At 38.5% G+C, this 13,776-nt stretch overlaps 1 protein-coding gene across 4 annotated transcripts in view; it reads right to left on the minus strand.

The window, feature by feature from the left end:
* chn2 (chimerin 2) overlaps positions 1–13,776 on the minus strand; it is a 48,495-nt gene that overhangs the window by 25,026 nt on the left and 9,693 nt on the right. For all 4 annotated transcript variants that reach the window (XM_081389086.1, XM_081389088.1, XM_081389087.1 and 1 more), the window contains 5 exons: positions 9,812–9,850; positions 6,396–6,451; positions 6,113–6,144; positions 5,628–5,741; positions 4,701–4,971 (listed from right to left, as the gene is read on the minus strand). In XM_081389086.1, coding sequence (XP_081245212.1) covers positions 4,701–4,971; positions 5,628–5,741; positions 6,113–6,144; positions 6,396–6,451; positions 9,812–9,850 — 512 coding nt within the window. The remainder of the gene's footprint in view (positions 1–4,700; positions 4,972–5,627; positions 5,742–6,112; positions 6,145–6,395; positions 6,452–9,811; positions 9,851–13,776) is intronic.

A 13,776-nucleotide genomic window follows, 5' to 3' on the forward strand; every position in this document is an offset into this window, starting at 1 on the left:
GCAGCTCATGTACCCGGTCGCTTCAACGACGGCCCGGACAGACTGTCCAGGGACAACGTTCCCCCAGGGGAATGGTCTCTACACCGCCAGACGGTCCAAGCGCTTTGGCATCGCTTTGGCAAAGCGGAGATCGACCTCTTCGCCGCGAGCGAGAACGCTCAGTGCCAGAGGTTTTTCTCGAAACACGAGGACGCGCTGGCCCAGACATGGCCCAGCGTTCCGCTGTATGCGTTCCCCCCGATCTCGATGCTGCCTCAAGTGCTAGCGAGGATCAGGGAGACGAACTGCGCAGCGCTCCTCATAGCCCCGCGCTGGGAAAACCAACCATGGTTTTCCGAGCTGATGAGGCTGACAGACACAGCCCCATGGCCGATCCCGGTGAGGAGAGATCTTCTCTCTCAAGCTCGAGGGTCGATTCTGCATCCCCATCCAGAGCACTGGTCTCTGCATGCGTGGGAAATCAACGGATATTCGTTGATCTGCCAGAAGGGGTAATTAACACGATCACGCAGTCCAGAGCCCCCTCGACGAGGCGGCTCTATGCGTCTAAATGGTCAGTGTTTAACAAATGGTGTGTGGAAATGGGTTCTAATGCTCAGTCCTGTGGAGTCCCACAGGTATTGAACTTTCTCCAAGAGATGTTGGACGCGGGCAGGTCCCCCTCCACGCTCAAGGTTTACGTCGCGGCCATAGCAGCGTTCGCCGATTCGGCGCGCGGCCGCTCACTGGGCAGGGATGAACTCATCACCCGTTTTCTGCGAGGGGCCAGGAGGATGAACCCTCCCCGGCCCCCGTCAGTCCCTATTTGGGACCTGTCCCTGGTCCTAGAGTCCCTGAAAGTGCATCCGTTCGAGCCTTTGGACTCTGTGGAGTTGAAATACTTGACGCTTAAAACCGTTTTTCTGCTAGCTCTAGCTTCAGTCAAACGAGTGGGCGATTTGCATGCGCTGTCTGTCAGCGCGTCGTGCCTCGAGTTTGGACCTAACGACTCGTTAGCCATTCTCAAACCGAAGCACGGCTATGTCCCCAAAGTGTTAGGTACTCCCTTTAGGGCTCAAGTCATTACCCTATCGGCCCTGCCGTCATCCGGCAGTGAGGAGGGTGTCAACCGCCTTTGCCCGGTCAGGGCGTTAAGGTGTTATGTCACGCGCTCTGCAGCCTTCAGGCTCTCAGAGCAGCTTTTCGTTTCGTTTGGAGGGCGCGCTAAGGGTCGCGCCGCCTCGAAACAGACGCTATCCAGATGGATAGTGGACGCTATTGCGGCAGCATATGCGTCAAAAGACCTGCAATGTCCGTTGGGCATACGGGCTCATTCCACCAGAGGCATGGCCTCATCGTGGGCATGGTCCAGCGGGATTTCCATTCATGACATTTGTATGGCGGCGGGCTGGGCGTCCCCCTCCACTTTTGTTAGGTTTTATAACCTGGAAGTTCCCGCTCTGCAGGCGAAACTTCTGTCAGTCTAGTCGTGTTCATGTCCTGCCCATATGCGCAGGTTGTACTATTGACTAGCTTGTCTGTTGAGCTGCACGCTCAGGGTCAGTATACATAGACCGGCCTTGCCGTTCTTGCGTTCCCTAGATGTGCTTATGAACATGTGTTGGCCCGCACCGCTGGCCACCTGTTTTTCACCTCTATGCTCTTCATAGAGTCATACGTGATTGTTAGGCTCGCACGGCGTGGACAAGGGGTTCCCGCAGCGTAAGCAAGCTTACGCAATACGAGAGAACCTCTCGTAAGAGAACGATACTCGGTTACTCACGTAACCTCGGTTCTCTCTAGAGAGGGAACGAGTATTGCGTTCCCTGCCGTGCTTGAAGCCTGTAGCTCGTGTCGCTTCATTCGACAGAAAACAGAGAATATAGCCTACGAGCCTTCCTTATATATGCTCTGACGCCGCCCATTCTGGCGGGCTGTGACGCGCTAGGGCGCGCGCGCCCTCATTGGGCGTGACGTCACGCCAGGCTCACTGGTAGGCTTAAGCAGTTGCCGCGCGGCAGCCAATGAGCGCGCAGTATGCCGCTCTAGCTCAGCTGCCCGCAGCTGCACTGCGTTGACAAAAAATGAAATTAAGGATAATTTTTGGCTTCAGTATCTCGAGAAAAGAAGACTTTCCCGCAGCGTAAGCAAGCTTACGCAATACTCGTTCCCTCTCTAGAGAGAACCGAGGTTACGTGAGTAACCGAGTATCGATTCATAACAATTACATTGTTAAAACACAATGGTAGCTCATTAAGAGTTGTTATTGCTAATTAAAACAAAACTAAAACTACTAAAAATCATTTAAAGAAATAGGTCATATTCATAAATATTTAAAAAAAGCTGAAATAAAATAATAAAAATAATTAATTGAAAAACTTGGCAACTAACTGAAGTAAAATAAGTTGAAGTTCTAAAATGACTAAAACTGAAACAGAAATCAATTATAGGCAATTAAAAAAAAGACAAAATAAATAAAAATGGAAATAAAAAACTGACAAAATATAAAAATAAAAGCTAATTAAAAATATGAATAAATTCTATAGTAGTATATGAATAATGCTAAAATAACACTGATAACGACACTTTTAATAGGAAGATTCTAGTAAGTCTGCAAGAATTGTAGTCACACTGTAAAAAAAAAGCAGTATATCACAACCAAAATCAAAATTATAACTGCAAAGTAGCATTATTAGTCTAAGAATACTGAAATACTGTGAATACCTGGCTGCAACAAGGCAGATCTTTTGAAGTATATACTGTATAAAAAATCCATATTCAGTTTGACAGCTTGTTGAGGCTGCCCTCTAGTGGACATCTGAACAAAGCTGTAAGATGGAAAAACTCCACTTGTTAAAGTGTGTTGAGTTCATTTTTATGAATTCAAATTCTATGTCTGGTGTCAGTAAACAAAAACAAATGTTCTCTATGCAAACATGATTGTGGGTGATAAACACTTCCGTTGACTAATTCAAGAATGGTTTGATCATCGCTTTCATAGAGGTCTTATGAAGAGCTATTTCACCTCAATAATGAGGCAACAGAATTCATAAAGGTGGCGGTAGACCTGACTGAATTGATAAAACTCTCCAGTCAGTGAACTAGACAGTGTGTCTGATGAATGAGAGAGGAGACAACACATTCATCGCATTATCATTCATCAAAGATGCACACCCTGATGCTGAAACACTCTCCCACTTTTCTAATCTTCCAAATGCACACAAAGAAATGCTCCTTCTCATTTGTCAAAATTCCATTCTAACAACGATTTGTGAAAGGACACCATGATTTGGTCAAAACAAAATGTGTGAATCATATTTAAAAAACTAAATGAATGGATACGGTGCCTCTGTGTTAACTCTTATCAATAAAACCTTGATAATATCTATGGGCAAATGCATAATGAATCAGTGCCAGTGTCAATGTCCTGTTATCACTACACGCAGACAAAGAGATGGGCATTTACGATTACTGGAACTCTCTCACTGAATTCTGCATGTAAATGTCATCTCAAATACCAATGATGGCTCAGATAAAGAAAAAGAATTTACAGCATTACTGCAGGTTAGTGTTGAGGGCTGAAATGTTCAATAACAAGCAAAAAAAAAAAGTCAAATTTATCCCAAGTATACTGATTAGCCTATAATTAACATATACAATGAAAACAACAGAGGTCCTAAAACAAAGCCCTGTGGGATTCCACAAAAAACGGTGCACTTTCATGATCGATTTCAACAAAAATTGTCCCAAATTTCCTCATCACCTTTATTTGGCACACAATGACCAAGGATTTATTATAATGACTTGTGATTATGCAGTATATGATATCTTTAAAGGGTTAGTTCACCCAAAAATGAAAATTATGTCATTAATGACTCACCCTCATGTCGTTCCAAGCCCGTAAGACCTCGTTCACCTTCGGAACACAGTTTAAGATATTTTAGATTTAGTCCGAGATCTTTCTGTTCCTCCATTGAAAGTCAATGGACGGCATACTGTCCATGTCCAGAAAGGCTATACAGACATCATCAAAGTAGTCCATGTGACATCAGTGGCTCGATCTTAAGTTTATCAAGCCACGAGAATACTTTTTGTGCGCAAAAAGTAAACAAAAATAACGACTTTATTCCACTATTCATTTCCTTCTCTCTGGGCCTCGAGTGAGTTCACGTAGTGTTTTTGCGTAGCGCGTCTGTGTTGTACGTCACACGCATCACACATGACCAGCGTCGGCCAATAGTGAGCCTACGTGTGACGTACAACACAGACGCGCTACGCAAAAACACTACGTGAACTCACTCGAGGTCCAGAGAGAAGGAAATGAATAGTGGAATAAAGTCGTTATTTTTGTTTACTTTTTGCGCACAAAAAGTATTCTCGTCGCTTGATAAACTTAAGATTGAGCCACTGATGTCACATGGACTACTTTGATGATGTCTGTATTGTCTTTCTGGACATGGACAGTATGCCGTCCATTGACTTTCAATGGAGGATCAGAAAGCTCTCGGACTAAATCTAAAATATCTTAAACTGTGTTCCGAAGATGAACGGAGGTCTTACGGGCTTGGAACGACATGAGGGTGAGTCATTAATGACATAATTTTCATTTTTGGGTGAACTAACCCTTTAAATCATATTTCATACATTGCCGATACACGCTATAACCTTTAGTAAGATGGTAAGAACATTATAATCTATATCTGAAGAGGTATGCACCTTACCTTGTCATTCTGTTGGAAAGTAACTTTTTTGGGCTCAGAGCGGGTCCGGTTGAGTCGGTGAGTGATTTTGTCCCTCAGAAGAGAAGTATAGCCCAGGTGCTGGTAAATGGGGTTTGTGGTCATCTTGGCAATGTACTCTGCTGCCTTGGTCTCAATATAGAGAGTGATGAGACCGTCTGTAACCAGATCATGAACCGACTCGAAACGTTTTTCTCCCACAAAGTGCTTTCCATCATAAAACAGTCGGTAATTCAGAGTCTGGCCACCAAATCTGAATGATAGACAAGTAGTACTGCATATTATATTACTGTATATTATGATAATATTATAATAATACTGTAAATTGTAAAACAATATATTGTATTTATTATTTGTATAATTTGTATAATATGATTTAAAGGAATAGTTCACCCAAAAATGAAAATTCTGTCATCATTTACTCTCCCTAAAGTTGTTCCAAACCTGTATGACTTTCTTTCTTCTGCTGAACACAAAAGAAGATATTTTGAAGAAATTCGGTAACCAAACGACTGATGGACCCCACTGACTTCCATAGTAGGAAAAAAAATACTATGGATGTCAATGGGGACCAGCAACTGTTTAATTACCAACCTTCTTTAAAATATCTTCTTTTGTGTTTAGCAGAAGAAAGGAAATCATTCAGGTTTGGAACAACTTGAGGGAGAGTAAATGATGACAGAATTTTCATTTTTGGGTGAACTATCCCTTTAATATAATATAATATAATATAATATAATATAATATAATATAATATAATATAATATAATATAATATAATATAATATAATATAATATAATATAATATAATATAATATTGGATGGATGGATGGATGGATGGATGGATGGATGGATGGATGGACAGATGGACGGACATGTAGATAAAGGATAAAGAATAGATGGCATGTACCTCAAAGCAAGTGTATAAGTTCCTGGTTGTCTCTGGCTCTCTCTGATGAGATAAGCACCTTCTGTCCCCGCCAGCAGTTCATCTGCACGCTCTCTGGAAATCAGACCATGGAACCTGTACAGAGACACCATGATTTACCCTGGTGTAAACACACACACACACACACACACACACACACAAAAACACAGCACAGACTTTTGTGATGCTTACATATTCACATGCACAAACGCTTGCTTGACACGACATAAATCACAGTCTCTTCCTCATACATTCATATTAGCACCCTCACACACATCACTACACAAAATCAATGTGCACCACCACTCATAACAGTCCTAAATAATAAATTCTGCTAACTCACAGCAAATTTCACATGCATACTTGAAGGAAGGGGGTAAAAAGTAACTAGACAGCTAGTAGAAGTAATTTGAGGAATAGTAGTTTAGTTTGCTTCCAAAGCACTACCAATAAAGTTAGACACTCACTCTCTACCATAGTATTTGGGTCTGCTTTCCATCTGCAAGCCAGAGAGAAGAACGTAAGAGAGAGAAATACAGTTTTCAACACAAATCACTTTGTCAAACGGGTCATGAGGTGGTTAAACAAGCTTTTCTAATAGTAAGTCTATCTAGCAAGATGAGCATTTTGTGAACATGGAGACAGTCTAAACATAAACTCCAGTGTTTAGTAAAAGATATGCAGACTGAATCAATATGAGTCATGTTTGAAGAACCTTGGGAGTGTTGACACACATTTTCCTGTACTTACCTCCTGAGGACATGTGATCCTCTTTGGTCTTGACGCTTCTTGTTGTAATTGGTACACTGATAAACAATAAAGCAAAATATTTTAAAAAAATATATAAATTAATATTTCTATATTTTGAAAATAAGAAAAGGTTACATTGTCTTTCGGCATGAGAAGCAGCTCAACAGGAATTTTATTTTACCTTTTATTTTAAAGATTTTACCTAATCTTTATAACGCTGTGGTGAGATGTTGGTATATATAGAGCGTGTCAAAACACAGCATTCTCTCTTAGACATTAATCCATTAGGTCTGAGCTTGAGGACACACACCCACTTACACTGCTGTCAGGCCAAGCTACAACGCATTATAAAAGTGGATTGGGTAATATTGGTAAAGCTATTGAAAAATGAAGACTGCGCAAGAGGCAAACAGATAAATCAACACCAACAGTTGGTCAATACGGGAAAGGAGTACATGAAGGGCCAGTATTCAGCTCAAAGGGCTTTAAGTACAGATGTTTTGATTGTGCCTGTTTGTTTGAAAATGTAGTCCAGAGAATGGAGGTTAATACCAGGAATTCCTCAGGTTATCCTCTCCTAAATAATCAGCTTGCACAGGCAAGGTCAATTTGTGGTCAGGTCGCACAACATTCTTTTGATGGTGAGTTCATTCTCAATTATAATAATGGGTATTTTGAATTTCAAGCCATCAAACACCTGTAGTGAAACCTTTTCACAAGTGAAAATACACCTGTATCTCCTATTCAAATAAACAGACCTTGTTTCTACAAGGTGCTAAAGTGCCCCTCCAACTCTCTCTGCATTTGCAGTGGGTTTTATTTAGTGGGAAATATTTAAGTAAATTGAATTAGAAATACTGTTTATTAGGGCTGGGTATCGATTCAAATGTTCCAGTTTGATTCGATTTCGATTCGCAAGCTCTAAATTCGATTCGATTTCGATTCTAAGTTCGATTTCGATTCCCGATTCGACTCAATGAATATAGATTTAATACAAATCCTATATTTATAAAAAAGAACAGTGAATATAAGTTTTATGTTTAAGATAAAACACACATAAAATCTCACAGCATTAGCTGTAACAAGGCTATAAACAGTGCTAATACTGGCTTTTGGGTGATAGATAAACAAATATGGAAAAAAATCGATTTGTGGCTTTTGAGAATGGATTTTGAATCGACAACATTTTAAAAAACGATTAATCGCAAAATCAATTTTTTTGCCCAGCTCACTGTTTATGGATCTGTCAAACATTCCTACGTATTCCTGAATGCATATCTTTTATGATGAACATATTTTAATGTTCTGAATCTGTTCTAATGTTCTGTGGCGGGGGCGTAAAGTAAAAAATACAACTAATGCAACTGTCCTGATATCATAATTAAAGGAGAAAAAACTTAAAACAATAAATTATTGTAAAGAAAACATAGGGTAGTTTGGCATACTCTTTTATTATTACTATTTATTAGGGGAAAAAACGAAACTGCATTACTGCTTATTATTAGAAAAACGTTTGTCCGCCAAAGCAAAGTACTGTGGTGCAACAAGATCACTGTGATTTTGCCAAGTAAGACGTGCTCTTGGATCAACATATTTTGTTGATCCTGGAACAACATTCCTGCCTGAAAATTTGGAGTCCTAAACATATCCCATATCCCTACCCCTAAACCTAATCCTACCCATAAGTTATACTTAAAATCAGAGGGAAAAGATGAAGGTGAATAACACTGATGTAGAAGGACATAACGCTGTTTGTAAGCCTAAATTTGACATAAACTGTAAACTTGTCAATCAAATCTGACTGGTTGATTGGAATGTTGTTCCAGGATCAACAAAGATGTTGATCCAGGAACATGTTGTATGTTCACCCTCTTGGAAATATCAGATAATTTGACCTTTTAATGTCAAGGCAAGATTAGTTCAAGTTGTAAAATGTCATTTGCATGGGTTGAATCCCTTAAAATGATTAATAAATCATTATACTAGTATAAAATAATAATAATGCTGCTGCCAATGACGCAAACAATTATTCTTATATTCATATTAAATGTTCAATTATACATTTTCAATTTACAATTCAAATTGAATTACAGATAATCAAATTTGTAGTTAAAAAAATATAACATGAAAGCATAATGAATAGTTGATTCTTGGACTTTTGGCAGTATATTATCAATCTGAACCAAATAGTTCTTTACTGTGAGGAAATAGTTTAATAATGACATTTAGATCATTGTGAAGAAAGCAGCAGTAGTGAAATGATCAATACTGGCTCAAAAACAGCAACAGATGTGCAGGGGTACTTCAGCTCGGCATGGACGTGACCTTCCCTTGATGACTTCATTAAAAGCTGCTCATCATGCAGAGCGGCGATTGGCCGGCGCAGTCCGAGCACAGGGAGAATCTGGACTCAGCGCTCAGATTTTTCCTCCCGAGAGCAGGAAGGCATCTGACAGCGATGCCAAGATCTTGTCAAAGAAGCTCAGAACGAGCAGTGGGTTCTGGACAACGTCCACCAGAATGACAAGGACGGGGCCTGCTCTAAAAATACTGCACAGTGGGAGGGAATGCGAGGGAAAATGAGTTGAAATGTGGGATGGGCTAGAAAAATCGGAGATAACGCTCACTGGCCAGGAAAACCTTGACAAGTGAATCACTCCTGTCAGGGTCGGTTTTTACAGGCAAAAATGCCACCAAGATGAACATAAATGCTACCACATTCAAGATAAGGGGGGAAAAGGTTACTCTGCACAATTAAACTAAATCTATTATGGATGTTGCGATTTAGATTAGCATGTAGATTAGCAACCACTGAAACTGAATAAACAACAAAGTTCAGATATGATGTAAGAGATTCATTTTGCAGTGTAGACAGCTTGAGTGATTGTAGCAAGAGTTTTTGTGAAAGTGCATAACTTGACCAGGGATTGGGAATGTTCTTTGCTTGAATTACCATTTTGTTTTTCATGCTCCTAAGTTTTGATATTCTAATGCATAAAAAGCAGTAAACTAAACCATAAACGTTCTCAGCTTGTTTTGTTTGTGTAGCCAGAATATGACGTGCAACAATTTTACAGGTAAACGTCTATAGCATTTTGAATGAATGACGTAATTGGTTAAATTTAAGTATATGATATAAAAAGACAACACTGATAGGTAATTATAAAAAGTTCTCTCACAAAGGTGAAAAAAGCTCCTTTTTCAAAAAAGTTCATTTCAGGCCCTGGTTCCTGTTCCCTTCGCCCTATGCCAAACCACATTTCCCATTATGCAATGTTCTCATGTTTGAAGCCCAGATTATTGTATTTCTTCAGTCGAGTGTGTTTTATTCTGGTTGTTAGTGTCAAGTCTGTCAACTGGATCTAATTGAGACATTAAAATGATGTCTGCATGTATAATGTTAAAAGAATACTTACAGTAGGATTTCCATATCGGTGGCTGATAATCTTCAGGATCTACAACAAAGGATAATAAAAGAATGTCAGGATGTCTTCTGTTCTGTGCTAAATGAACACGTGTCAAAATAATTGTCTCTCGTCTACATGTTCTCACTTAACACGGTCTATGAAACTTACTGTCAGGTTAGAGAGTGGCTGTAATCCAAGGTTATTATACTGTTTCCTTAATGCTAAGTTACTCTGTAAGCTGTTATGCGTAATGTGCATGGCACTGACAATATAATGTTTTCTCTACAATGCCTTCGGGGTACACGTGTTATAACACTTCTTTCATTTAGTTCCCCAGCTCAAAGACAATAAATATACAAATGTGTGTTTAACACACCCATACAGCTAAAACACACACAACAAATTTTCTAATTTAAAACACATGGGCTGTCAATCGATTAAACACCTTAACCAAATTAATTACATTATATGCAGATTAATTAATCAAATTTAATTGCATTTTGCATATTTCAATTTATTTTGCTGAAAAAAGCCCCCACACAAAGGGAATTCAAGGACGTTGAATTTTTTTTTTGGTGCAGACAAAATCATTGAATAAAAATTCAAAACTGGATATAGAATGTCAGTATACTGTTTGTTTTGCTTCCTCTTACATTCTGTTACAGTTTGTTGCATTACATACAGTTGTTTTTTAACTTGGGCAGATCAAAAGAGAGCAATAATCGGTTTCACATATTATGGTAATTCTTGAATGAGATGAAAGTTAACTGATTTTGGTTTGCAGCCCACCCAGGATGACTTAATAAATTACAGAAATGAATAGAAATAAGGTGGAGTTGGGGTTGTGGAAGGGTGACAGAACAATTGCCACAGAAATGAGATAAGAAACTATTTATATGCTCATCTAATCTTATTGACATGATCCTGCCGAATAGAGCTCCATTCTATGTTTCCACCACAGAATAAATAAGAAAAAGGGTAATTGCAACTTCTTATCTCTTTAAGTCAGAATTAAGTCAGATTATATCTCAAAATTCTGTCTTTATTTCTCACAATTGTTATATTTAAACTCGCATTTCTGACTTTTTTCTTGAAATTGCAAGTTTATACTCACAATTCTGGCTTTTTGTCTCCCACTTGCGAGTTATAAATTCCGAATTGTTATATATAAACTCGCAACTGCGGGGAAAAATGCAGAATGGTGAGATAAAAAGTCCCAATTACCTTTTTGGCGGAAACTAGCTTCCATACCATTCTATATAGTTTGCAATTAGTAGTAAATATCTGTTTTCCAACTTTTTCAGAAATGCTCTTCCAGTTAAAGCTTTGGGTGACTATCTAATTTCAAATAACATTATGGTGAATACTTCCAAAACTAGGGTGAGATAAATGAATGGGGAAGCAGCACCTCTAGTAAGCAAGTAATTTCTCAAAGGAACACAAGTCAGAGCCTGACATGGTTTAGTACGGCTGTTGAGCACAGACAGCCTGGATATGGAGGTTCATTTGCATACATTATAATGAGAATGGCAGTCCTGTCCGTCTAAAACAGAACACCTTAAAACAATATTTTAATTCCAATACCTCAATTACTGTTTAACATGTTAATTTAATACAGTCAATTATTTTTAAAAATGAGATACAAAAATTAACACATTTAATCATGCCCTCCTGAACTGTATGCAAATTATGTAAAGTAATTTCATCTGATCAATTTAAGCTTAAAGTACCATCTAACTGTAGAGCAGTCAGCACAGCTGTCCCTTGTGAAAAGAAGTGCACTTGTGTATATATATGTACTGTAAACATACATAGGCTATTCTCATTCTTGTGACACCTTTAAAAAATTACAGTTAACATGCATACACACAAAGTATACTCTTTTGAAGTAAAAAATTGTGATTTAATTAATTAAATGTGATTAATTCAGATTAATTAACTGGAACATCATGCTATTAATTTTTAAATTGACTGTCAGCCCTAAGCAATATTAATGTATAATTTATAAATTATTACAGATCATAAGGTAAACAGTATAAAATCTGCCAAATAGGTCATTAAACTAAATTATCCAAATTCTTTCTCTGACGTTTAAATACAGAAGCCTGAAAGCATCAAAAGAAAAATGAATAAATAAACCAGGATTCTCAGGAATAAATCACAACAGTTCCTCTCAGTCTAGCCAGACAGGCTTCTAGATAATCAATATTAGTATGTAAAGTAGGCCTGACAGTAACTGCACAAACCCATAAACAGATATTTGGCAATAAGACAAAGACACTAATTTCACAATACATGCTTGTGTGACAAATAAACTGTTGTGCTGATCAGCATTTCCTCATCCAGAATAGTAGCTGAATCTCTGATCATTCATGGAAATATTACCAAAACAAAACATATTGCATCGTAAGCAATGACACACTCATTGTGTGTTTCTGAGTTGAGAATAGTAGTATACAGCCCTGGAAAGTGTGTGAAAGTTCAGAATGACTGCGTGATCTTGTGTGTGTGAGAGTAGATCGAATAAGAAAGATAGAGTGGAAAGTAGTAACCGTTTTCTTTTAGTAAAACAATCTCTTTGAACGCATAAATCAATGTGTGTTTTCTTCTCTTCCCTGAGTACGTGCTGGTCTCTATGGATCCATGTCTTATTTCAGGCACTGTCTCTTTTAATGTCAGCACTTTACTGCGGCCAGTCAGCATTTCCTCCCTGCCTACACACTCACAACTAAACACAAGCTCAAAGTCCAAACCACAAACACACACAGCGCTCCATCCAAACCCGCTATAGCCAAACATACAACAACTGTTATACAACATGCTCTGTATGTCTTGTCAAAGTTGTAAACATTTTGCCAGATTTATTTATAAAGCCACAGGTGAAAAGCACACAAAAAACTGAGCTGCCAAGCTAAGATACTCATAATGCCTTGACTTGGCAATAGCTATGCTGAGCCAGAATGAAAGGATTGTATGGTTTAAGGCTTTGGCATGTGCTTGCAAAGAGAACATTTAGCAAGAACATCAAGCGATTTAGTCATTTTCTTTCTGGAAGATGATGATATAGCGAGGTTTAAATGTTGGCTGAGGTTTAGGTTTATGTTTTTCTGGTCTGAATCCTTTGTAATTCATGACGAAGTGTGTAGCAAACCATTTTATATGCGGGCAGAACTGCAGCACTAAATATGGAGGAAAAATATGAACAAATTAAATAAGGATATAGTTCGCCACAAAATGAAAACTGTCATCATTGTGCCTCACTTTCTTTGTTCTGTGGAACACAAAAGAAGACATTTAGAAGTAGGGCTGCACAATTTTTTTTTTTTTTTGGGGGGGGGGGGGGGTTGGCTTTTACGATTTAAAAAAATATCAATGCTCATTTGTAGGGCTGTAAAATTTTGCCATAAATGTTGTGATTATACACTGAACAAAATTATAAACGCAACACTTTTGTTTTTGCCCCCATTTTTCATGAGCTGAACTCAAAGATCTAAGACTTTTTCTATGTACACAAATGGCCTATTTCTCTCAAATATTGTCCACAAATGTGTCTAAATCTGTGTTAGTGAGCACTTCTCCTTTGCAGAGATAATCCATCCACCTCACAGGTGTGGCATATCAAGATGCTGATTAGACAGCATGATTATTGCACAGGTGTGTCTTAGGCTGGCCACAATTAAAAGCCTTCTGTTCAGTCCACTGATGTCAGACTTAAAAAACTTTCAGTTTTATTTTGATTAATTGTGCAGCACTACTTTGAAGAATGTTTCAGCTGGTTTTGTCCATGCAAGGAAAGTCAATGGGTTCAAAAACAACATTGATTGAACCCATTTGACATTCATTGTAAGAACAAAAAACAAGACATTTTTCTAAATATCTTCTTTGTGTTCCACAGAAGAAAGAAAGTTATACAGGTTTGGAACATGTATAGCTTTTCCAATTTTTTCCACTTTTTCATGGGGGTGAGTATTTTC

This window comes from Scardinius erythrophthalmus, assembly GCF_964197995.2.
Source record: "Scardinius erythrophthalmus genome assembly, chromosome: 16".
NCBI lineage: Eukaryota > Metazoa > Chordata > Actinopteri > Cypriniformes > Leuciscidae > Scardinius > Scardinius erythrophthalmus.